General features: G+C 40.5%; 1 protein-coding gene across 12 annotated transcripts in view; it reads right to left on the reverse strand.

The window, feature by feature from the left end:
• PHF8 (PHD finger protein 8) overlaps positions 1–25,554 on the reverse strand; it is a 111,226-nt gene that overhangs the window by 32,887 nt on the left and 52,785 nt on the right. For 7 of the 12 annotated variants that reach the window (XM_085007974.1, XM_085007975.1, XM_085007973.1 and 4 more), the window contains 8 exons: positions 25,076–25,167; positions 20,480–20,569; positions 18,329–18,631; positions 17,456–17,559; positions 11,467–11,645; positions 11,093–11,178; positions 10,445–10,578; positions 9,554–9,867 (listed from right to left, as the gene is read on the reverse strand). In XM_085007974.1, the coding sequence (XP_084864100.1) occupies positions 9,554–9,867; positions 10,445–10,578; positions 11,093–11,178; positions 11,467–11,645; positions 17,456–17,559; positions 18,329–18,631; positions 20,480–20,569; positions 25,076–25,167 (1,302 nt within the window). The remainder of the gene's footprint in view (positions 1–9,553; positions 9,868–10,444; positions 10,579–11,092; positions 11,179–11,466; positions 11,646–17,455; positions 17,560–18,328; positions 18,632–20,479; positions 20,570–25,075; positions 25,168–25,554) is intronic. The other 5 variants (XM_085007978.1, XM_085007976.1, XM_085007981.1 and 2 more) reach the window with 1 other exon arrangement.

The following is a 25,554-nucleotide window of genomic DNA, read 5'->3' on the forward strand; positions in this document are numbered from 1 at the left end:
TAGACAAACTACAGTTAAAGACCACAATCAAATACAGCTAATTCAACTCAAAATCAGTAATTCTATTAATGCTAAATCACCATTAGCAAATTAACAGAAAAACTATGTGCTTATATCAAAAGAAGCCAAAAAAATTTTTGATAAAACCTAATTCTACTCCTGATTTTATTTTATTTTATTTTTTTGTCTTTTTTGCTATTTCTTTGGGCCGCTCCCACGGCATATGGAGGTTCCCAGGCTAGGGGTCGAATCGGAGCTGTAGCCGCCAAGCCTACGCAGGGGCCACAGCAACGCCGGATCCGAGCCGCGTCTGCAACCTACACCACAGCTCACGGCAATGCCGGATCGTTAACCCACTGAGCAAGGGCAGGGACCGAACCCGCAACCTCGTGGTTCCTAGTCGGATTCATTAGCCACTGCGCCACGACGGGAACTCCCTACTCCTGATTTTAAAACCTCTCAAACTACAGAGACTCCCTTAAACTTCATGAGCACAGTCTATCACAGACCTACATATTAAGTGGACAAACACTATCACCATTAGCTTTAAAGTCAGAAACAACACAAGGATGCCCCCTAACACCATTACTACTCAGCAGTGTAATAAAACTAGAAAAATCTAGAGGTATGAGTGCCAGAAAGAGGATGTTGTAGGCTAACTGTATCCCCCTCAAAATTTGGATATTGATTTCCTAACCTCCAGTACTTCAAAATATGACTGTATTTGGAGAGCAAGCTTTTACAGAAGTAATTCAGTTAAAATAAGGCCACTGGGATGGGTCCTAATCCAACCTGACTGGTGTCTTTTTAAGAAAACATCAGAATATACAGGGGACACCAAGGCACACGTGCACAAAGGGATGACCAAGTGAAAAGGCAGCAAGAGGGAGGTCGTCTGCAAGGCAGGAGAGGCCTCAGGAGAAATCAATCCTGCTAGTACTTTGATCTTTGATTTTTAGCCTCCAGAACCATGAAAAAATTAATTTCTATTGTTTAAGCCAACCAGTCTATGGTATTTTGTTATGGCAGCTCCATCAAACTAAGATAGGGGACATAGATCATCTACCTCAAGGGTCCAAGACAATTAAGTGAAAAACTAACAGCTATTAGGAGGCAATTTTGGATTGTAAGGCAACCCAACACAGGACTAATATAGAAAAATTAATTATTTTCCTGCATACCAGCAACAGCCAATTGGAAAATATAATAGACAAAAAGATGTCATTTCAAACTACAAAGTAAAATACCTAGTAATAAACTGAAAAGATAAACTGAAGAAGAGATATACAAGAAAGCCTGAATAAATTGAGAGACCATGTTTGAAGACAGAAGGAAAAGATCATGACTGCTCAAAGGTAAATGGCAGAATGATAGCAATGTCATCTAGAAGTTGCAGTGGTTCAAAGGTAATTTTCCCTGGCACATTGTTTTTAACCAGTAAGTGGTGAGTTTTCTCACGTGTCAGAAAAAAAGCCTTATTTACATATGAAGACTGACATACAAAAGCTAAAAATCCTGCAATAGCGCCTCCTGTCAGCGGAAAGACAAACGGCTTTGTTTTCTACAAAATTAAGCTCTGGTGGGAAAGGAGGATGAAGTTGTGAAGACACTTCCCCCTGTGTAAAAAACAACAACAAAAGACTGGAGACGACTAGGCTCTGGATCAGATTTTAATTTGATGAAGCTGGTGTCTATCTTAAGCAAATGTCCTCAAAAACCTACATCTGGAAGGAGGAAGCCTGAGCCCAGGCAGAGTTTAAGGCTACAAAGGATCCAGTGACTACAACGCTAGGTGCAAATGCCAATGGGCTCTAACTCTGCAAGGATTATTATTAGGGCTATTGTTATCTGGGCCAGTGTTTTGGCTTCAAAGCTACACAGATTTTTGAGGGGTGTGCCCCTAATTTCTTTTTTTTTAAGCCTTATTATTTATACTGTGCACATTTTCAGCATGTTTTTCAAAAATGCTATATCAAAAGGCTCTGATAAAGGATGTCAGTCTCCATTAATCTATAAATGCCATGCAATCCTAGTAGGATTTTTTTTTTGTCTTTTTGTCTTCTCTAGGGCTGCTCCCGTGGCACATGGAGGTTCCCAGGCCAAGGGTCTAACTGGAGCTGTAGCTGCTGACCTATGCCAGACCCACAGCAACACGGGATCCGAGCTGCATCTGTGACCTACACCACAGCTCACCGCAACACTGGATCCTCAACCCACTGAGCAAGGCCAGGGATTGAACCCACAACTTCAAGGTTCCTAGTTGGATTCGTTAACCACTGAGCCACAACAGGAACTCCCCAGTAGGATTTTTCATGGAAAGTGACAAGTTGATTCTATAATCCATCTGGACTAGAAAAAGCACAATAATGGATTAGAAATTCTGGAAAAATAAGAAGTAGGTGGGTATACCGTTAAACTGCCATTCTAGTGTTGCTGGGCAAAGCAGGGAGAGGGAAACAGACAGAGGTTGAGTTTGAGGTTTTTTTCACAGGTAGGACTAATTAGACCAGGTCTAGATGTCTTGGTTATACATCAAAGTGATTGCCTGCTGAAGGTAGGATAGGTAGCCAGGGAAATCTGGCATGCCCTTAAGACCAATCACCACTCAATGCAGAGATGATGGGCTTGCTTGACATCTGTGTCCAAAACAAGTTCTACAAAGGGGACTTGCCCTACCAGACACAAGGCCTACAGTCACTAACCTACAAGGTACTGTCACAGGAATGGATAAATTAGTTTTATGGAACAGGATGATATTAATAGTATCTAACACACAGTACTTACTATGTGCTGGATGGACAATGTTCTAAGTGCTTTATGTATAATTCATTTAATCTTCACAACAAGCTATGAAGTACATACTATTATCACAGAGAGGTTAACTAGTTTGCCCAAGGTCATATAGCTACTAAGAAACAGTGCTGGGAATAGAGTAGAGAAACGAATCCACATATATACGGGAACTTACTTTAAGACAGAAGTGGAGTTTTGGATTAGGGAAGTAACTGATGAACTAGTCAATAAATGGTATCGGGGGAAATGACTATCCGTGAAGAAAAAAATAAAGTTAGATTCTTACCTACCACAATTCATAAAACTTAATTCCAGAAAAGAACTGAAATTTTAACTTGTATACAAGTTTTAGGTGAAAATAAAGTATTCTTACACAAAACATAAATTTAAAAAGTTGATAAAGATGACTAGGTTAAAATTAAAATCTTCTACACACTAAAATAAGCATTAAGTAGAATTAATACTTTTACTTAAAAGTAAAACTATTAAGTAAAATTAAATCAAGCAACAAACTAAAGAAAATATTTTTCACCATGATCACGTAGGATTTATTCTAGGGATGCAATGATTCTTCAATATCTGCAAATCTATCAATGTGATACACCACATTGACAAATTGAAGAATAAAAACCATGTGATCCTCTCAATAGATGCAGAAAAGGCTTTTGACAAAATTCAACACCCGTTTCTGATAAAAACTCTCCAGAAAGTGGGGGATAGAGGGAACCTACCTCAACATAATAAAAAACATATATGAAAAACCCATAGCTAACATCATTCTCACGCTGAAAAATTGAAAACATTCCTACTAAGATCAGGAACAAGACAAGGATGTCTACTTTCATCACTATTATTCAACATAGTTTTGGAAGTCCTAGCCACAGCAATCAGAGAAGAAAAAGAAATAAAAGGAATCCAAATTGGAAAAGAAGTAAAACTATCACTGTTTGCAGATGACATACTTAGAAAACCCTAAAGACAGCACCAGAAAACTGTTAGAACTCATCAATGAATTTGGCAAAGTTGCAGGCTACAAAACTAATACAGAGAAATCAACTGCAATTCTATATACTAATAATGAAAGATCAGAAAGAGAAATCAGAGAAACCATCCCATCTACAATCAAATGAAAAAGAATAAAATACCTAGGAATAGACCCACCTAAAGAGACAAAAGACTCTGAAAATTACAAAAAATTTTTTTCTTTTGTCATTTTTTTTTAGGGCCACACCTACAGCATATGGAGGTTCCCAGGCTAGGGGTCCAATCAGAGCTGTTGCTGCCAGCCTATGCCAGAGCCACAGCAATGACAGATTCGAGTCGCGTCTGTGACCTACACCACAGCTCACAGCAACACCAGATCCTTAACCCACTGAGCAAGGCCAGGGATCGAACCCACAACCTTATGGTTCCTAGTTGGATTCGTTTCCACTGTGCAATGACGGGAACTCCTTTTTTTTCTTAATTACTCTTTTTTATTTTATTTTATTTTATTTTATTGTCTTTTTAGGGCTGCACCTGCGGCATATGGAGGTTCCCAGGCTAGGGGTCTAATCAGAGCTATAGCTGCTGGCCTATACCACAGCCACAGCAATACCAGATTCGAGCTGAACAAGGCCAGGGATTGAACCCGCAACCTCATGGTTCTTAGTTGGATTCGTTTCCACTGCGCCATGACAGGAACTCCTGAAAATTATAAAATGTTGACGAAAGAAATCAAAGATGACACAAACAGATGGAAAGATATACCATGTCCTTGGATTGGAAGAATCAATATTGTCAAAATGACTATAATAATACTTCAAGGCAGATTTACAGATTCAATGCAATCCCTATCAAATTACCAAAAACATTCTTCACAGAACTAGAACATAATATTTTAAAATTTGTATGGAAACACAAGGGACCCCAACAGTCAAAGCAATATTAAAAAAGAAAAATGAAAATGTAGGAATCAAGCTTCCTGACTTTAGACAATACTACAAAGCTATGGTCATCAAAACAGTATGGTACTGACACAAAAAAAGAAATATAGACCAATGGAACAGGACCAAAAGCCCAGACATAAACCCAAGAACCTATGGTCAACTAATATATGAAAAAGGATGGCAGAACATACAGTGGAAGAAAGATAGCCTCTTCAATAAATGGAGCTGGGAAAACTGGAAAGCTACATGGAAAAGAATGAAAGTAGAACACTATCTAACACCGTATACAAAAATAAACTCAAAATGGATTAAAGACCTAAATATAAAGCCAGACACTATACAAGTCCTAGAGGAAAACAGACAGAATGCTCTTTGACATAAATCACAGCAACATTTTGTTGATCCACCTCCTAGAGAAAAGACAATAAAGACAAAGAAACCAGTGGGACCTAATCAAACTCAAAAGCTTTTGCAAAGAAAAGGAAACCATTAAAAAAACGAAAAGTCAGGAGTTCTAGTCATGGCTCAGTGGTTAACAAACCCAACTAGCATCCATGAGGACACAGGTTTGATCCCTGGCCTGGCTCAGTGGGTTAAGGATCTGGCATTGCCATGAGCTGTGGTGTAGGTTGCAGACGTGGCTCGGATCCTGCATTGCTGTGGCTGTGGCTGTGGCCAGTGGCTACAGCTCCAATTGGACCCCTAGCCTGGGAACTTCCATATGCCGCAGGTGTGGCCCTAAAAAAACAAAAGACAAAAGACAAAAAAAAAAAAAAAGAAAGGAAACTCACAGAATGGGAGAAAATTTTTGCCAACAATGCAACAGAAAAGGGCCTAATCTCCAAAATTGTACCAACTCATACAACTCAACAACAAAAAAACAAACAACCCAAATGATAAATGGGCAGAAGACCTAAATAGACATTTATTCAAAAGAGACATACAGATAGCCATCAGGCATATTAAAAAAATGCTCAATAGCACTAATTATTAGAGAAATACAAATCAAAACTACAATGAGGTACCACCTTATACCAGTCAGAATGACATCAAAAAGTCGACAAATAACAAATGCTGGAGAGGGTGTGGAGGAAAAGGTACCCCTCTTCCACTGTTGGCAGGAATATAAAATGGTACAATCACTATGGAAAACAGTATGGAGGTAGCTCAGGAAACTAAATATAGAGCTACCATATGATCCAGCAATTCCACTGCTAGGCATATATCCAGAAAAAACTTTCACTGAAAAAGATACATGTACCCCCTAAGCTCAGTGCAGCACTGTTCACAATAGCCAAGACATGGAAACAACCTAAATGTCCATTGACAGATGAATGGATTAAGAAGATATGGTACAATACAATGGAATATTACTCAGCCATAACAAAGACAAACTAATGCCATTTGCAGCAACATGGATGGAGCTAGAGACTCTCATACTAAGTGAAGTAAGCCAAAGAAAAAGACAAATACCATATGATATCACTTATTTGTGTAACCTAAAATATGGAAGAGATTATCCTATCTAAAAATAACAAACAAACAAAAAACAGAAACAGATCATGGCCAAGAAGAGCACACTTGGGGTTCCCAAGGGGCAAAAAGGAGGGAGTGGGATGGATGGGCATTTAGGGGGTTTTTTTGGATGCAAGCTGTTATATTTTGAATGGATGGGCAATGGGAACCTACTGTACAGCACAGAGAAATATGTGTGATTGAGTCACTTTATTGTACAACAGAACTTGCTGAAACATTGTAAATCAACTATATTTTAATAGTAATAAAAAAAGAATATTTTTCAACATTTGTGGAATATGTAAAAAACACTCCAACAAATCTAGACTATATAAAGAACTCCTACAAATCAATAACTCCTACTAGAAAAATGGGTGAAAAACTGAATAGATAATTCACTGGAAAGGAATAAGGATAAACATATAAAACAAACAGACTTTTTTGCCATCAGATTGGCAAAAATTAAAAGGGCTGATAACATTCATTGCTCATAAGGCTGTGGGAAAACAGGTATTTCTTATATATTGCTCATATACTGACCCTTTTGAAGGGAATTTGAAGGGAATTTATTTTGTACATACCTTTCAACTCAGCAGGTCTAGCTAGCTACCTTAGAGAAATGTTAACAGGCATATGGACACAAAAGTTTACTTACAAGGATTTTAGAAACACTAAAATTAAAAACAACCTAAATGTTAATCAGAAGGGAATGGCAAAATATATGATGGTACATCTCTTCTATAGACTACTATACAACAGGCAAATCTTAATTTATTGATAAACTAGATCTTTATGTACTGATGTTGAAAGATACCTAAGCAAGTTATAGAATTACACGCACTAAATAAAGCTATACCTCTATTTATGACCACATATGTGTAAACACAAGAAAATGACAGGTACCCATCAAATTGCTAACAAAGGTTACCTTTGTATAACCTTCCTCAGAGAGGGAAGAGTGTTTGTTAAAGAGAATTTTTGTTTTCTCTGTCTTGTTCTATTTTTGGTCATGAGGATTAATTTTTTTTAATAATATTAAAACAAAAACCTACATTACAATCAGCTGCACTATACAAAAGTGCCTTACACATGGTAGTGCTCAATAAACTTTAGCTTATTACCCATGACATTTCACAGAACTAGAACAAATAATCCAAAAATTTATATGGAACCACAAAAGTCCCAGAATTGCCAAAACACTTCTGAGGAGAAAAAAACAAAGTAGGAGGCTTAACTCTCCTAGACGTCAGACAATACAAAGCTAGAGTAATCAAGGCCATGTGGTACTGGTGCAAAAACAGACATACAGATTAGAGAGCGCAGAAATAAACCTATACACCTATGGTCAATTAATCTTCAACAAAGGAGGCAAGAATATAAAATGGGAAAAAGTCTCTTCAGCAAGTGGTGCTGGGAAAACCAGACAGCTGCATGTAAGTCAATGAAATTAGAACACACCCTCACACCATGCACAAAAATAAACTCAAGATGGCTTAAAAACATAAACATAAGACAAAACACTATAAAAATCCTAGAAGAAAACATAGGCAAAACATTTTCTGACATCTACTGTACCAGTGTTTTCTGTCAGTTTCCCAAGGCTGTAGAAATAAAAACAAAAATAAGCCAGTGGGACCTAATCAAACTTACAAGCTTTGCACAGCAAAGGAAAACATTAAAAAAAAACAAAAACAAAAATACAACCTAGGAAATGAGAGGAAATAGTTGCAAACAGTGCAACGGACATGGGTTTAATCTCTAAAATATACAAACTCATAGAACTCAACAACAAAAAAACAAACAACCCAACTGAAAAATGGGCAGAAGACCTAAATAGACATTTATCCAAAGACGACATATGGATGGCTAGTAGGCACATGAAAAGATGTTCAATATCACTAATTATTAGAGAAATGTAAATCAAAACTACAAAGAAGTAGGTACCACCTCACACCAGTCAAAATGGCTATCATTAATAAATCTACAAATAACAAATGCTGGAAAGGGTGAGGAGAAAAGGGAACCCTCCTACACTGTTGGTGGGAATGTAAATTGGTACAACCACTATAGAGAACTGTATGGAGGTTTATCATTCCTCAGGAAACTAAATATAGAACTACCATATGATCCAAAGAAAATCATAATTCAAAAAATACATGCACCCCTATGTTTACTGCAGCACTATTCATAATAGACAAGATGTGGAAACAACCTAAATGTCCACCGACAGGTGAATGGATAAAGAAGATGCGGTACATATACACGATGGAATACCACTTGGCCATAAAAATGAACAAAATGATGCAATTTGCAACAACATGGATGGAACTAGAGATTCTCATACTAAATGAAGTTACTCAGAAATAGAAAGACAAATACCATATGATATCACTTACATGCAGAATCTAAAATACGGCACAGATGAACCTATCTACAGAAAAGAAACAGACTCACTGACCTGGAGAACAGACCTGTGGTTGCCAAGGGGGAAGGGAAGGAAGTGGGATGGACTGGAAGTTTGGGGTTAGTAGATGCAAACTATTACATTTAGAAATAGATAAGCAATGAGGTCCTACTGTATAGCACAGGGAACTACATTCCCTCTTGTTATAGAACATGATGGAAGAGAATATGAGAAAAAGAATGTATATATATGTATGACTGGGTCACTTTGTTGTACAGTAGAAATTGCCACAATACTGTAAATCAACTATAATAAATTAAAATAAATTTTAGTTTAAAAAAGGAGTCATCTATGAAATGTGAAAAGCCCACTGAAAAGTCATTACATACTTTTGCAAGGGAAGAAAGGAACAACACAAAACACAAATGATATAGGTATGATATAGGTAATGGAAGTAAAATAAGCAAGAGAAAAAAAGAATCACCATCAATGAAGACTGGACAATGCTAAAAATAGATAATAGCTAATTCTAATAGCTACCATTAAAAAAAAAATTTTTTTTGGCTCCACCCGCAATGTGTGGAAATAGAACCTGTATCACAGAAGTGACCTGAGCCGTTGCAGTTACAATGCCAGATCCTTAATCTGCTGAGCCACAAGAGAAGCCCCTAATAGCTACCGTTTCTGAGGGCCTCCCATGAGCAAGACACTGTGCCAGGTGTTCTGCACAAGCATTGTCTCCAATTCTTACATCTTCCTGTGCGATAACCCCATTTTACAGATTAAGAAAACATACAAAGAAATGAGGTGCCAGGCCTTTGCTCACTACAGACTGTCCTGAACTGGATTTAGCATAGAGGTTGGAGCTGGGGGAGCCCTTCTGGCCTGGACTCAAACACTCAGCTGCCCTTACTATACTCTGCATCCTTGAAGCATGCTCCCAAGCTGTCCTGCTCATCGAGACTGGCGTTCTCCTCCTCCTCCTCGCTCTCGGTTCTCCAGTATGCTGGCCGCTTGATGGGCCGCTTCCCTGGGGTGCGCTGGGAAGCAGGACTGCTAGACACTGTGCCCAGCCCACTGCTGGAGCTCCCACTGCTTCGGTCCTGCCCCCCGGTCCACCAGGCCTGCAGGCTGGAGGTAGCTGGTGAGGACGATGAGGACTGCAGGTTGGCCATGCACAGCATGCCCTGGATGGCCTCCTGAGTGCTGGGAGAGGCAGGAGCCTCGCTGCAAGGGACAGAGGAGAAATGCTGAGGGAGTTTTCTCTAATTGTTGAAGTGAGCTAGTCATCTAGAATAGTCGGGGAGGATGGACAACAGCTGTAGGGGTCAGGGTGGGAGGAAGGAGGACAGAACCATCCCAGGTGAAAAACCAGAAATCAAACTAAAGATCAAAATAATATCAAAGACTGTTTTCATAAAAAGGTCAGTCCTTGACTCAAATCTCTCCATAGACAGCAGGCAAGATGGCAAAAAGAGAGGTGTACTTTCCTCTCTGTTCACCCATGCTGCATTGTTTCCTTTAAAAAAAAAAAGGCCCAGAAAAGGCTCGCTCTCTTTCTATGTCTCTTCTGGATCCTCTTCCAACTTCCAAAGAACCCCAAACTGATTGCCCTTGAAGTCTGTATATCCTTTCTCAGTCAGATTTCATACCTATTCTTTCAACCCAAATGCCCTGGCTAATTCTTTGTCCCTTTAAATGGCTCAATTAATATGTACTGATTGGCTGACCTAGCCCTTTGGGTGGCAGGTGGGGGTGTTTGTTGTCTGATCACCTAGAAAGGGGAGATAAAGCCAGTACTCACGTGAGGGCAGCATAGTCAGGTCCCCCCACCTGCCTGCTGGCCTTGAGCAGATCAAGAATTCCACCGGCTCCACTCCCATTCCCAAGCTTGCCTTCAACCCCTTCTACCACATCCTCATCTGTTGTATAGTCCTCCTGTTGGAAAAAGAGGATATCACCTCAGCTGCCCAGGGTTGGTCTGGTAAGGGCCCAATTCAGGGTTGAAAGTCTCACTCCTAATATTGATATCCTCTGAGCACAAGGTATATACCAAGTACTAAGAAGAATATTTGTTTATTCATCTTAATTTCCACAGCATCTTTGTGAGGCAAGTACTATAACTCCCATTTTGCAGATAAAGAAACTAAAGCTTGGTAGATTTAAGTGATTTGTGTAAAGTCACAATCAAATATTCCAAATTGGATACTCTTTCTGCTATATCACACTGCCTTTTATTCTATTCTGTATTAAAGGACTTTTAAAATATGTCAACTAAAGTATAATCTTCCATTTACATATTCAGGAGCATTTAGCACACAATCTTTCACTTTATAAATATTTTAACAACTGACTGCGTAGGATGTCTCCCCCACCCCCAACTAGAATGACGACCAGTATTGTCTCTGTAATCCAGAAAGAGCAGAAGATTAGAAATAGGGCAGGTTCTTACCTCAATGTCAAACTCAACTTCCCCTGGTTCACGAACTCGGTTGGGGTCAGAGCAAGGCTTCGCACGGGGCAACTTTCGAGGAAATTCTAGAAAACAATGGAATGCACTTATCATAAAGCTGAGATCAGCATCTGAGACAAACATCCAGGGAGAAAGAAAATAAGACTTTAATTTTCCTGAAAGTAATGACCACAGATGAGTAATTTAGGGAGGTTAGGAATTAGGCTTATAAATAAATCTCTAGAGCAAAGGATACACAGAGAGCTGGTAAATCAGAATGTTAACAAGCTCAGGCCTAAGGTCTTAAGTCTATCAAGGGGACCAAAAACAAAGTGATATGAACAGGGCAGGAAACAAAAAGAACAAGTACACACTTGGTCTTATTATCAGGGTCGCCTTCTCCTTTCCCAGTCTCTCATCAATCTGTAGTTCATCATCTGAATCCAAGTCAAATTCATCCTCCATCATCTGTTCTGCCACCAGCCTAGCCTTGTCTGCCTTCTTCGAGATCTTGGCTCGCCGAGACTTGGATAAGCTCTTTACCCTCTTGGTACTGGAGAGAGAGTGAAGGAGAACATAAAAACAGTCAAACTCAATATGTTAAGATGGTAATTCTCTCCAAATTGATCTGTAGATTCAATGCAATACTATCTAAATCCTGCTAGTTTTGTATAAATTAATAAGCTGATACTAAAATGTATGTGGGCATTCAAAGGACTTAACATGGCCAAAACAACTTCAAAAAAGAACAAAGTTGGAGGACTTACACTACTAAATTTCAAATTTTATTGTAATGCTATGGTAATCAAGGTAGTGTAATACTGGCATACAGACAGGACATAAACATCAATAGAACAGAACTGTGAGTCTAGAAGTAAACTCTTAAATTTATTTACTTAGCTTTTTTTTAAAAAAAAAAAAAAAAAAAAGGGCCACATGTGTGGCGTATGGAAATTCCCAGGCTAGGGGTTGAATTGGAGCTGCAGCTGCCAGCCTAGGCCACAGCGACAGCAACATGGGATCTGAGCCATATCTTCAACCTACACCACAGCTCATGGCAACACAGGATCCCCAACCCACCGAGTGGGGCCAGGGATCAAACCCTCATCTTCATGGATACTAGTTGGGTTTGTTGCCACTGAGCCATGACAGGAACTCCTACTTATTTTTAAATTTTTATTGGAGTACAGTTGCCTTACAATGTTGTCTTAGTTTCAGGTGTAGAGCAAATTTCAGGTGAATCAGTTATACATATATCCATTGTTTTTCAGAGTCTTTTCCCATAGAGATTATTACAGAGTATTAAGTAGAGTTCCCTATGCTATACAGTAGGTCCTTGTTACATATCTATTTTATATATAGTAGTGTATTATGTTAATCTCAAATTCCTAATTTAACCCTCCACCAATGTTTCCCCTTTGGTAACCTAATTTGGTTTTGAAATCTTTGTAAACTCTTAAATTTATAGTCAACTGACTTCTGACAAAGGTGCAAAGGCAATTTAGCAGAGAAAGAATAGTCTTTTCAACAAATGATGCTTAGATAACTGGATATCACATACAAAGAAATGCATGTGGACTCATATCATACACAAAAATTAACTAAAAATAGATCACGGATCTAAATGTAAAAACTAAAAACATAAAACTTCCACAAGAAAATATAGGAAAATACCTTTGTAGCATGGGATTAAGTAAAGTACAAAACGTTTGTGTTCAAAGGACGATTAAGAAAATGAAAAGACAGGAGTTCCCATCATGGTGCAGTGGAAACAAATCCAACTAGGAACCATGAGGTTGAGGGTTCAATCCCTGCCTTGCTCAGTGCGTTAAGGATCTGGCATTGCCATGATCTGTGGTATAGGTTGCAGACATGGCTTGGATCTGGCGTTGCTGTGGTTGTGGTGTAGGCTGGCAGCTGTAGCTCCGATTAAACCCCTGGCCTGGGAACCTCCATATGCCACGGGTACAGCCCTAAAAGACAAAAAGACAAAAAAAAAAAAAAAAAAAAAAAAGAAAAGTCATATGATCCAGCAATCCCACTCCTGGACATGTATCCAGACAAAGCACTCACTGAAAAAGAAACACACACCCGTATGATCAGTGAAGCACTATACACAATAGCCAAGACCTGGAAACAACCTAAATATCCAACAACAGATAAATGGATTAAGATGTGGTACATACAGGAGTTCCCGTCGTGGCGCAGTGGTTAACGAATCCGACTAGGAACCATGAGGTTGCGGGTTCGATCCCTGCCCTTGCTCAGTGGGTTAACGATCCGGCGTTGCCGTGAGCTGTGGTGTAGGTTGCAGACGCGGCTCGGATCCCGCGTTGCTGTGGCTCTGGCATAGGCCGGAGACTACAGCTCCGATTCAACCCCTAGCCTGGGGACCTCCATATGCCGAGGGAGTGGCCCAAGAAATAGCAAAAAGGCAAAAAAAAAAAAAAAAAGACACGGAAACAACCTAAATGTCCATCGACAGATGAATGGATTAAGAAGATGTGGTACATATATACAATGGAATATTACTTGGCCATAACAAAGACAAACTAATGCCATTTGCGACAACATGGATGGAACTAGAGACTCTCATATTAAGTGAAGTAAGCCAAAGAAAAAGACAACTACCACATGATATCACTTATTTGTGGAATCTAAAATATGGAAGAGATGATCCTATCATAAAATAACAAACAAACAAAAAAAACAGATCATGACCAAGAAGAGCAGACTTGAGGTTACTGGTGGGGGAAGGGGAGGGTGTGGAAGGGATGGGCATTTTTTAGATGCAAACTGTTATATCTGGACTGGATGGGCAACGGGATCAATCCTTCCAAGCAGCACAAAGCAATGTGTGTGAGTGTGTGACTGGGTCACTTTGTTGTACAAAGCAACTTGATTAAAAAAAAAAAAAAGCAATTAACAAAATGTCAATAAATATATATTTATCCATAAAAACAAACAAAAAACACTATGTTAAGTGAAAGAAGTCAGACCCAAGAGACTACATATGTATGATTCCATTTATATGATATATCTACAAAAGTCAAATCCATAGAGATAGAAAGTAGATTAGTGGTTGCTTGGGCCTGGGAAAGAGAACTAGGACTGACCATAAGTGGATATGAGGGAGCTACGTGGTATGACAGAAATGTTCAAAAATTGGATTGTGGTGATGCTTGCATATTCTTTAAATTTTCTAAAAGTCATTTAATTGTACACCTAAACTTGGTTAATTGTATAGTATGTAAATTATACCTCAAAAACGATGTTAAGACTATATAAAGGAAGTGGAAAAACTCAAAAGTGGCTTAATCCTTTTACACATGGTAAACCAATGCAAACTGCTCAAACTTTATAGTTAAGAGAAACAAGTTTTTGGTAAATCAATGCACTTGACACATTCAGCAAATACTCATTTGGCGAACTGGCTTTTAGTGAATTAGCTGTCATTATACTGACCTGTTTTCTACTGTACAGGGTTGCTGGGAGGATTAAATGAACTCATGTAAGACTGACATGGCAAGTGCCTGCTGATAGCTAATCTTATAATTAAGTTCTCTGGGCCTCACTTTCTCACATTAGTAAAACGGGGATAGCAATATTTTCCTTCAGGGTTGTTATGAGGACTAAATAAAATAATTCATGTAGGAGTTCCTGTCATGGCTCAGCAGAAACAAATCCGACTAGGAACCATGAGGTTGTGGGTTCAATCCCTGGCCTCGATAGGTGGGTTAAGGATCCAGCATTGCCATGAGCGATGGTGTAGGTCGCAGACATGGCTCGGATATGGTGTTGCTGTGGCTGTGGCATAGGCTGGCAGCTGCAGCTCTGACTGGACCCCTAGCCTGGGGACCTCCATGTGCCCCAGGTGTGGCCGTCAAAAGACAAAAGACAAAATAATAATGATAACAATAATAATAATAATTTATGTAAATGGCTAAGAGAGTCTGACACAGAACAGGTACTCAATAAATGCTAGCTATTTATACTCTGATTTTATTAACTTCTAATTATGAAAAATCTCAAACATATATAAAATATTAAAAGCTCCCAGGAACCTATGACTTAGCTAAGTTTCAGCAATTATCAGCACACAGCCAATCTTTCACCTATACCTCAGTCTCTACAAAACACATCATTATTCTGGAAAAAAAAGACCAGACATAGTATCATATCATCTGTAAATATTTCTATACCTTGACTCCCTAGGTTCACTTAGCAACAACCTCTGGCAGGTGCAGGAAGTAGCAGAAGTAGCACAAAAAAGACTAGTGGGGAAGGGGAAAATGTTTCATTGTGTCCTCAATAGCCATTAGAGGCTAGACCGTTAGGACCCTCAATTTTATCTTCCCTGGGAGACCAAACATGGGTTCTGGACAAAGGCAATACATAATCTTATTCCTCAGTAACTAGGCGCTCAGATCATAAGGATAGCTCTTCTGCTTTCAGAATCTGCCCTACCCTCACACTCCCTTTTCTCTTATTTCCCAAGCAGGACCTACTACACTCTGTGATCTGAAGAAAATCTTTTCCTACAAAAAGGCTATTAAGTATCCTTGTCACTTGTGTTCCCACACTGTTCACTCTGTACTTGGCTCTTGACTGCTCCTGTCTGGCGTTCTGAGTGTCCAGATGATAACTTTCTACTGTCTTCCTCTGCCTCCCTACATGGTTTGAGGCTTTATGATGACTTCCTTAGCTTCTGGCCATACCTAAAACCATCATCATCACCATAACGATCATCATCTTTTACCTTCAACTTCATCACTGTATTTATAAGAGCGATCATTTATTAAGCATATATTCTGTGCCAGGACCTGTGATAAGCACTTTATGCACATTACTTCATTTAGTCCTCCAACAACCCTAAGATAAGTTTTATCTACAGGCCAGATAAAATGAGGACAGTGAGACACGGATAGTTAATTAACTTGCCAAAGTCACATAGCAAGTATGTGTCAAAGCTGGGATTCAAACTCAAGATTGTCTGATTCCCAAGCCCAAGCTTTTTGTCATGAAGAGCTTTTATTTTATTCTTTTAGAAAATGTTGTTACAAAAAAAAATCATTTTAAGCAAAGTGATATATGGAGTTCCTGTTGTGGCTCAGCAGTTAACGAACCCACCTAGTGTCCACGAGCATGCGGGTTCAATCCCTGGCCTTGCTCAGTGGGTTAAGGATCCTGCATTACCGTGAGCTGTGGTGTAGGTCCAGGACATGGCTCAGATATGGCACTGCTGTGTCTGTGGCATAGACCAGCAGCTACAGCTCCAATTCAACCCCTAGCCTGGGAACCTCCATATGCCGAAAGTGCAGCCCTAAAAAGACAATAAATAAATAAACAAACAAATATCAAAAAAGAAAAGTGATATATGTTCACTGTACAAAATTCAAATGCTACTGAAGTGAAAATTTCTTCCCCTGCCTCCCCTATTCTACTTTCCAGAGATAACTACTATTACAAGTTTGGTGTGACAAGTATAAAATATGTAACAAATATATTTATTTTTGTGAATGTGTATAAACATAATTGGCATTGGTTTTCCATGGGGAGGGGGACTGGGAAACAGAGAGGGGTGGGAGCAAAAATTTCCACTCTGTATTCTTTCACACTTTTTGAATTTCAAACTCACTATAAATTAAATTTTAAACATCTTCAAAAGAGTTAAATTAAAAGTAAAGGGAAAAGTCTGTATGTCACTTTTTTACACAGTCATAATATACATGTGTGTGCGTATGTACCTTTTTTAAAAATTAAAATGAACTGTTCCTATTTATTATCTAGTAACCTAATTTTTTTCACTTAAAATATACCTTGGAAATCTTTTCTTTAATAAGATATTAAACTTATTCTTTTTGAAGTTACATGGTATTCTAGTTCACAAATACACCATAATTTATTCATTCAACCCTCACTGATGAACGTTTCCAACTGCTTACTATTACGATGATACAGTAAACACTGAACAATTTCTCTTTACATATCTGTGCAAACATTTCTGCAAAATAAGTTCCTAAAAATTGAATCGTGAAAGGTATATAAAGAAACTAATGCTCTTAACCAGTATGCTATACTACTTCCTATTCCTGCCAACAGTTCTGACTCACTGACTTGCTGAAATTTCTAGAACTTATACAGGATTTTTCTCTCACAATTCCAGACCTCTCCCCCACCCACCCTCAAAACTACCATGGTTCTCTGTACTAAACAATGATATCCAATAATAGCTAGGTCTCTCTCCAAGTACAGTCCCTCCCCCACCCACGTCCCGCCCCAGATCCCAATTCCATGCCTTGTTTTACTGGCATATTGCCACCAACAATCCCAGTATCTCTGTGCTTATTCCCCCCACCTCACCTGCCATTAGACATCAATAGGGCCAGTGGGCTCTCACTCCCATCAAGGTCCACGTCTGGCGAGTCATCATCTGAGTCATTCAAGCAGGTACCGGTGATGTTGAACTGCAGGAGGAGGAGGCTCAGTTGTCACCTGTTTGGGACTCTCATGTGAATCAGGATGGCTAGTTCCCTCCAGTTTCACTGGTTGAGTTCACTGTTAAAATCATCTGAACCAAGACCTTCTGCTATCCTGTCCCCCCGACCCCTGCCACAACCCAAATGATCACAAGAGCAGAAAGCTGAGAATGTATGGCTGACTCAGGGGAAACCTATCAATCTCTCAAAACACGTTCCCTAAAAAGAGGGTAGAGCATCTATACATGCCCATAGAGGGCACCACAATCTTGAAGATTGTAGTGCCCTAGAGGAGGGCTTTTTTCAAGAACCCGTTGAAGACTCCAACCTGACACTCATATGCTGTGTCCTCAAATGTTATTCTCATCCTAGCATTTCAAGATTCAGCTCAAGTCCCATGTTTTCTGAGAAGTGCTCCTGACCATCGCCCCTATCCAGACAGAATCATCCCCCTCTGTGTTTCAGAGTCCCACACACGCCCTTGATTGCGGCATCCACAATACTTCATTGTACTCATTTGTTTTTATGCCTATCTTTCTCACTAGCCTGTCAGCCTCTTGAGGGTTATGTCCACAGCACCTATCACAGTGCCCAGCATAGACAAGGTCTCAATAAATGCCTTTTAAATGAGTGGGACTGGTAGCCAAACACCAGGGGCCCTAAGGGAGGTGGGAGGACAAGATAGCTTGTCCTTTTGATACCCTGCTCTTCAAAGGGACCCAAAAGGGTTGGGCTGAACCCATGGGCCAGCACCCACCTTTGCTTTCTGGGAAGAGCCTGTCTTCAGTGCCTGATGACTGTATGTGTCCATGAGATTATAGCTCAATTGGCCAGCAGGCCCCAAGGCTGAGCTCTCCTTGCCCTTTCGCTCTGCCTTCTTGAAGAGTTCCTTGGGCTTCAGGCCTTTCTTCTTTGAACCACTTTTGGAGGGCAGTGACAGCCCGGACATGGATACTGAAGTGGAATGGGCTGGCCTGGTTAAGGGAATGGAGCCAGCTGGGAAGATCCTCTGCAGCCCAAAGATATTGCTCGTCTTCCCAACGTTCTGTTGGAAGATATCCTACAAGAGTGTAGTACACGAGGGGTTAGATCTTACTCAAGGGTTCTCTCTATACTAAGAGCAGAGGTCTGTTCATGGCACTGGTGGTACTGCCATGAAGGGGCTCCACATATGCACACCCTAGTTTTTGCACAGTAAGTCATCAAGAATTTACCGGGTGGCATTTCTTTACCCAGCCATTGACAAGTAAGGAGAAGACGAGCAAAGGAAAAGCCCAGCACTACTATCAAAACTGGAGAAAAAAAGACTGCAAGAGCAGCTGACATGAGACAGAAAATAAAAAATTGAGTACTAAACTGTGTGGTTACAACTCTAAGGACTGCAGGATTTGAGAGAAGGAGAGAGGTTCTAGTCCCAATTCTGCCACTAGCTAGCTCTGTGATCACTCTGGGGCTCTATTTGCTTAGTTGTAAAATTAAAGGATTAGACTGGAAAGATGGTTTTCGAAGATGCTCTGTGGCTCCTTTGAGCTTCTTGGGAGGAGCCCTGAGGACTAGAGGCAGGTGGAAGGCCAACAAGAAGAATAAGTGGAACTCTAAGCCTCCCACCTTCATCTTATTCATAGCAGTTTCTTTGATTGTACATACTGAATTTCCATGTAAGATCTCATTTGGGAAAAGAAAGGATTTTATTGCTTCAAAACATTTCAAAGCCAATGAAACAGATATGATCCATCTCTAAGTCCTCTTCCAACCAGCCCAAAGTTCTATATACAAAACTGGTTTAAGTGGGAAGAGCCAGAATAAAGGTAGGCCTTTTAAATAAACCCTGAAGTATTCTGACAGATGGGAGTGGAAGAAAATGAGGTAGGAGATGGGCAATGTAAGCTATAGTGTAGGCAGTGAAACATGCTGCAAGCAGTAAGGCTAGAAGCCCAACCTCCCAGTAGCTCACTCTGACCACCTTTCAGCATGGATTTAGTGCCTATATACTGGGCACTAAATGGAATCTTACATCTTCTGAGCTAAAGGCAAGTTGAAAATTCCTCAAGTCCAATTCTCCTCTGGTGCCTCTGCTACTTCACCAGCCCACACTGAATTCTCTCTTCACTGCAAAGTCTATTAATAACAATGGCTCACATTTATTGAGTACTTACTCTGCCAGGCACTGTGCGAGGGGCTCTACATACATTAGCTCTTAATCCTAACAAAACTCTGAAAAGGTGATGTTATCCCCACTTTACAGATAAGGACACTAAGGCTCTGAAAGGCTTGCAAGTGACAGAGCAGGAACCAGAACCCAAGTTTCTCTGAGTCTCTTACCACTACACCTTACTGCCTCGTGGTATATGCCACCTGTTGAAACGTGGCTTTGTAATCATCTTCCACCTGGGAGAACTGTCATTTTGTAGAATGCAGAGACTGAGTCAAAATATTAATAACGACAACAACTACTACTATGATCTCCACCACCCACAACCACCATGACCCACCATCAGAACTTATTGAGCACCTACTTTGTGCTAAGCACTATACTTTGTGCTCAACTTGTATTACCTTATTCAATCTTCTTAATAATCCCTCAGTTGTTATTAATTATCCCTACTTTGGAGATAGGAAACTGAGGCTCACACAGGTTAACTTTCCAGGATCTTCTACTTGACTGTAAGCTCTTTGTGGGCAGGCATTGTATTACTTATGTATCTTAAGCACCTAGCCCAACATGTGGCATACTTGAGGCACAGAATAATTATTTGAATGAATGAATAAATGAATGAATGAATGAATAGGTCCTTGGTGGGATCTTCCCAACTATTTCTCTGAGCTCTCATGCCAACTGCAAAAGCTTGACCTGCCACTTGTGCCTTGAGCCCTTCCCAAACACCTCCCCTCCTCCCATGTTTCTTACTTCCACCAGGCGGATCTCCCTAGCCAGATCTTTAATGAGCTGTACAGTCCTCACTGTCTCTGGGATCTCATCCTCGTGGTCTGGCAGAGCCTGTCAAACAAAAGGCATGAGGAACAGATCCACATATAAACAAACAACTGATTTTCAGCAAGGCTATCAAAGCAATTCAATGGAGAAAGGGTAGTCTCTTTAACAAATGGTACTGGACTGATTCGATATCTATATGCAAAAAAACCCTTCATTCCATATCTTGCATCAGATATACACGCACACTCAAAATGGATCATATACTTAAATGTCAAATCTAAAACTATAAACCCTTTCGGAGGAAATAGAGGAGAAAATCTCTGTGACCTTGCGTTAGGTAAATATTTCTTAGGACAAAAAAAGTATGAACCATAAAAGAAAAAAAATGATAAACTAGATGTATTAAAAAATAACTTCTCAAAAAAATAAAAATAAAAATAAAAACTTCTCTTGGAAAAACACTAGACAACCACCAACTGGGAAGAAATATCTGCAGAACATATATATATCTGATAAAGGACAGTGTCAGGTGTGAGGAAATTAGTTATTGGCCTGAACCATACCCCTTAGAAAGTCAAGAACCTCAGTGAGATCCCTGGGGACAACCCAGTCTCTCCACCTATGAGGACAGAACTCTGCTGAACAGCTACAGGGCCACAGCTAAGCTCAAGAGAAACCCAGGGAGAGACCTATTGGTTGTATCTCTTTTAATTCACTTGCAATCTTTTTTTTTTTTGTCTTTTTGTTGTTGTTGTTGTTGTTGCTATTTCTTGGGCCGCTCCCGCGGCATATGGAGGTTCCCAAGCTAGGGGTTGAATCGGAGCTGTAGCCACTGGCCTACACCAGAGCCACAGCAACGCGGGATCCAAGCCGCGTCTGCAACCTACACCACAGCTCACGGCAACGCCAGATCGTTAACCCACTGAGCAAGGGCAGGGACTGAACCCGCAACCTCATGGTTCCTAGTCGGATTCGTTAACCACTGAGCAATGACGGGATCTCCTCACTTGCAATCTTATTTACATCTTTATGCAGATAGACCTCTCAAGTTTTCCTTTGTGATTCCTTCTACCAGTTTTGACTTGACTTCTGTATCCAGGGGATTGACAAAAATTCCTTAAAATTTCCTCCTTGCTTCCCATGGTTTGATTTTTTAACTCATTTAATTTATCTGGAATCTGTTTTGGTGGCTGGGCATGGGTAGCAGCCAAGAACCCATGTAACCCACCTGGATTCCTTGAACAGATTCCTCCTCCTAGCCCAGAGGCTAGAATGGCAAAGAAGCAAGTGCCTCTCATGGAAGTCATCTTGCACTTCACAAAAGACTTGTTCCATGAGTGTGGGCTCCTCAGTTCTGTGTCCTAGTCTCCTCCAGCTCCCTTTGACCACAATGTTTAGGGCCATCCCTTGGTCCCTAGGGCCATCCTGGCCTAGGACATGAGCCCTGAGGACCTACCCACCTCCCTCCCTTTCGGTGTTCCTGGGACAGAGTCACTAGGAAGTTCACCTCATGGGAGGATTGTGGGGGGATGCAGGGTCAGATATGAGACCCAAAGTAGCAACATCTGAGGAACATGGCAAAATAGACTCGAAGGCTAAGGCCCAGGTACAGGTGAGTCAAAGGATAAAGAAAAAGCCAAAAACATGAAGTCCAAGGATATCTGAGAAGAAGGTTGGAAACAGAAAATGGGGAGATGTGCAAGTTAAGCCTGTAGTGGCTGAAGATTCTCTTAAGGTTACTGTATGCAGGGAAAGGAATCTAGAAAAAGTACCGAAAGCAAAGAGGAATATATCAATTTTTTTTGCATTTCTTTTCTTTTCTTTGTCTTTTTGTCCTTATTAGGGCCGCACTCGTGGCATATGGAAGTTCCCAGGCTAGGGGTTGAATCCGAGCTACAGCTGCCGGCCTATACTGTAGTCACAGCAATGCCAGATCCGAGCCGCGTCTGCGACCTACACCACAGCTCACGGCAACGCCAGATCCTTAACCCACTGAGCGAAGCCAGGGATCGAACCCGTAACCTCATGGTTCTTAGTTGGATTCATTTCCACTAAGCCACGACAGGAACTACCTTTTCTTGCACTTCTTGAAATTGTTTTTTAAATAAATTCAACATTTTGAGTAGGTAATCCATTTACCTGGTTAAAAAGTCATACAATATAAATATATATATATTTTAGAAAAGCCTCAATATGTATCTGTCCAGGCCATCAGCCCCTCAGCCTACCCAAACAGGTAACCACTTTTATTAGTTTCTTCTGCATTCCTCCAGATTGTATCTTCACACAAATACAAGCACATACGAATATAATTCTTGTTCCTCCCCCTTTATATTTTATTTATATGTAAAATATAAAGTAGAACACTATACATACAGCTCTACATCTTCACATGATAAATTCTGGAGATATTTCCAAATCAATATACAGAAAGCTTTTTATTTTTAATTTTTTTATTTTTGGCTTTTCTAGGGGTGCACCCGGGGCATATGGAGGTTCCCAGGCTAGGGGTAGAACTGGAGCTGTAGCCTCCGGCCTACGCCACAGCCACAGCAATGCCAGATCCGAGCTGCGTTTGTGACCTACACCACAGATCATGGTAACATCAGATCCTTAACCCACTGAGTGAGGCCAGGGATCGAACTCGCAACCTCATGGTCGAACCCACAATTCCTAGTTGGATTCATTAACCACTGAGCCATGACGGGAACTCCAGAGACCTTTTTAAATCTCTTTTATACCTGTTTAGTATTCAATTGGATAACTGGATATTGGTATATTCCTAAAAAGCCATTTTGGTAGTATGCATCTAGAGTCTTACATTTTTTTCATATACTTTGATCTAGTGATTGCTCTTCTAGGAATCTATCCTGAGCAAACAATCAAGAGATAAGGGACAGGAGTTCCTATTGTGGAATCAGCAGAAATGAATCCAACTAGTATCCATGAGGATGAGGGTTCGATCCCTGGCCTCGCTCAGCGGGTTAAGGATCTGGCACTGCCATGAGCTATGGTCACAGATGCAGCTCAGATCCTGCGTTGCTATGGCTGTGGCATGGTCCAGCAGCTACAGCTCTGATTTGACCCCTAGCCTAGGAACTTCCACATGCCGCATGTGTGGCCCAAAAAAGCAAAAAAAAAAAAAAAGAGAGAGAGAGAGAGAGAGATAAGGGACAAAGACTGATGCAAACAGACACTTACTGCATGATTTGAACTACCGCCAGTAAATTAATTAATTAATTAAAAGAAAGCAACAAAAAAGAAGTGGTTAGGTAAGGATGGTACATCCCTGCAAGAGAATATCAGGTAACTATTAAATGTCTGTTGAGAACTTTGGTGACTCAGGAAAATTAAAATAAGCCAATCAATTCATACACAAAATTGTATGTACAGAGTGAGGGAAATCATGTTTTATAAATGGATGTTTAGGGAGTTCCCATTGTGGTGCAGTGGAAATGAATTCGACTAGGAACCATGAGGTTGTGGGTTCGATCCCTGGCCTCACTCAGTGGGTTAAGGATCTGGCATTGCCGTGAGCTGTGGTGTAGGTCGCAGACGCGGCTCGGATCTGGCATTGCTGTGGCTGTGGCATAGGCCGGCAGCTGTAGCTCAGATTCAACCCCTAGCCTGGGAACCTCCAAATGCCACCGGTGCAGAACTAAAAAGACAAAAGAGAAAAATAAATAAATAAATAAATAAAAACGGATGTTTGAAAAAAATAAACAAAAGAAAATATACTCAGAAGTTCCCATCATTGCTCAGTGGTTAACGAACCCGACTAGCATCCATAAGGACGTGGGTTCGATTCCTGGCCTTGCTCAGTGGGTTAAGGATCTGGCGTTGCCATGAGCTGTGGTGTAGGTCACAGACATGGCTCAGATCCTGCATTGCTGTGGCTGTGGTGTAGGCTGGAAGTTGTAGCTCCAATTAGACACCTAGCCTGGGAACCTCCCCATATGCCTCAGGCTCGGCCCTAAAAAGACAAAAGACAGAAAAAAAAGAAAAAAAAAAAAAAACACACTCAAACGTTAACTCCGAGTGTTAAAATTACAGGTGAAGTTTTTCCTTCTTTACATTCTTTCGTATTTTTCTATTTCTGTATAGTAAATATTACTTTTTATAATCAGAAAGGTTTTGGAGTTCCCGGGTGGCACAGCAGAAACGAATCAAACTAGGAACCATGAGGTTGCGGTTTCGATCTCTGGCCTTGCTCAATGGGTTAAGGATCCAGCGTTGCCACGAGCTAGTGTAGGTCGCAGACACGGCTGGGATCCAGCATGGCTGTGGCTGTGGTGTAGGCCAGCAGCTGTAGCTCTAATTAGACCCCTAGTCTGGGAACCTCCATATGCTATGGGTGTGGTCCTACAAAGCAAAAAAGTTTTAAAAAATAAAAAATAAATCAGAAAGGTTTAAAAACATAATCCAAGGAGTCCTACCCTAGTTCTCCACTTTAATCCCAGGAGCCCACAAACCTTCCTAAGTCTCTTCTACCTCCCCAGAGAATCTTCCCAAAGTCAATCTCTGCTGAGTGTAGATTTGTAAAGGAGGCAGAGAAATAAGCATATTTACTTCTTTCCTTGTCCAGGCTCTAAAGGCCAAGTTCAGGGCTTTGCCACCATGGACCAGGTAGGAGGCAGGGTGTCTCCTGTTTTCTCGCAAACCTAAAGGGGGAAAGAGGAAGGCAGAGTGTCAAAGAAGCCACACAGGGAAGTGAAGGACTTGTTACTTTTTCCAGCCAACTAGATAAAATGCTCAAGGTTCTGAGCACAACTCCCGATCTCAGTTCTTATAATGATGATGTTCATTTAATGAGCACCTTGCATTTGACATCTACTATCTCATTTAATCCTATCCGCAACCCTGTAAGCCAGATATCACTATCTTTATTTTTAAGTTCAGGAAACTGAGACTCAGAGAGGCAAAGAGACTTAACCAAAGGCTACACCTGGTACGTACCAAAGCCAAGACTGAAACCATGTCTGTCTGAATCTGAGGCCTGTGCTCCTTACACACTACTCTGCCTCTTGGGTTTCAAAATGCGAACACTC

The sequence above is a fragment of the Sus scrofa genome, chromosome X (genome assembly GCF_054392235.1).
Source record: "Sus scrofa isolate SSC_HxYL_T2T_F1_AM1 chromosome X, Sscrofa_HxYL_maternal_Yorkshire_Landrace_v2.0, whole genome shotgun sequence".
NCBI classification, from domain to species: Eukaryota; Metazoa; Chordata; class Mammalia; order Artiodactyla; family Suidae; genus Sus; species Sus scrofa.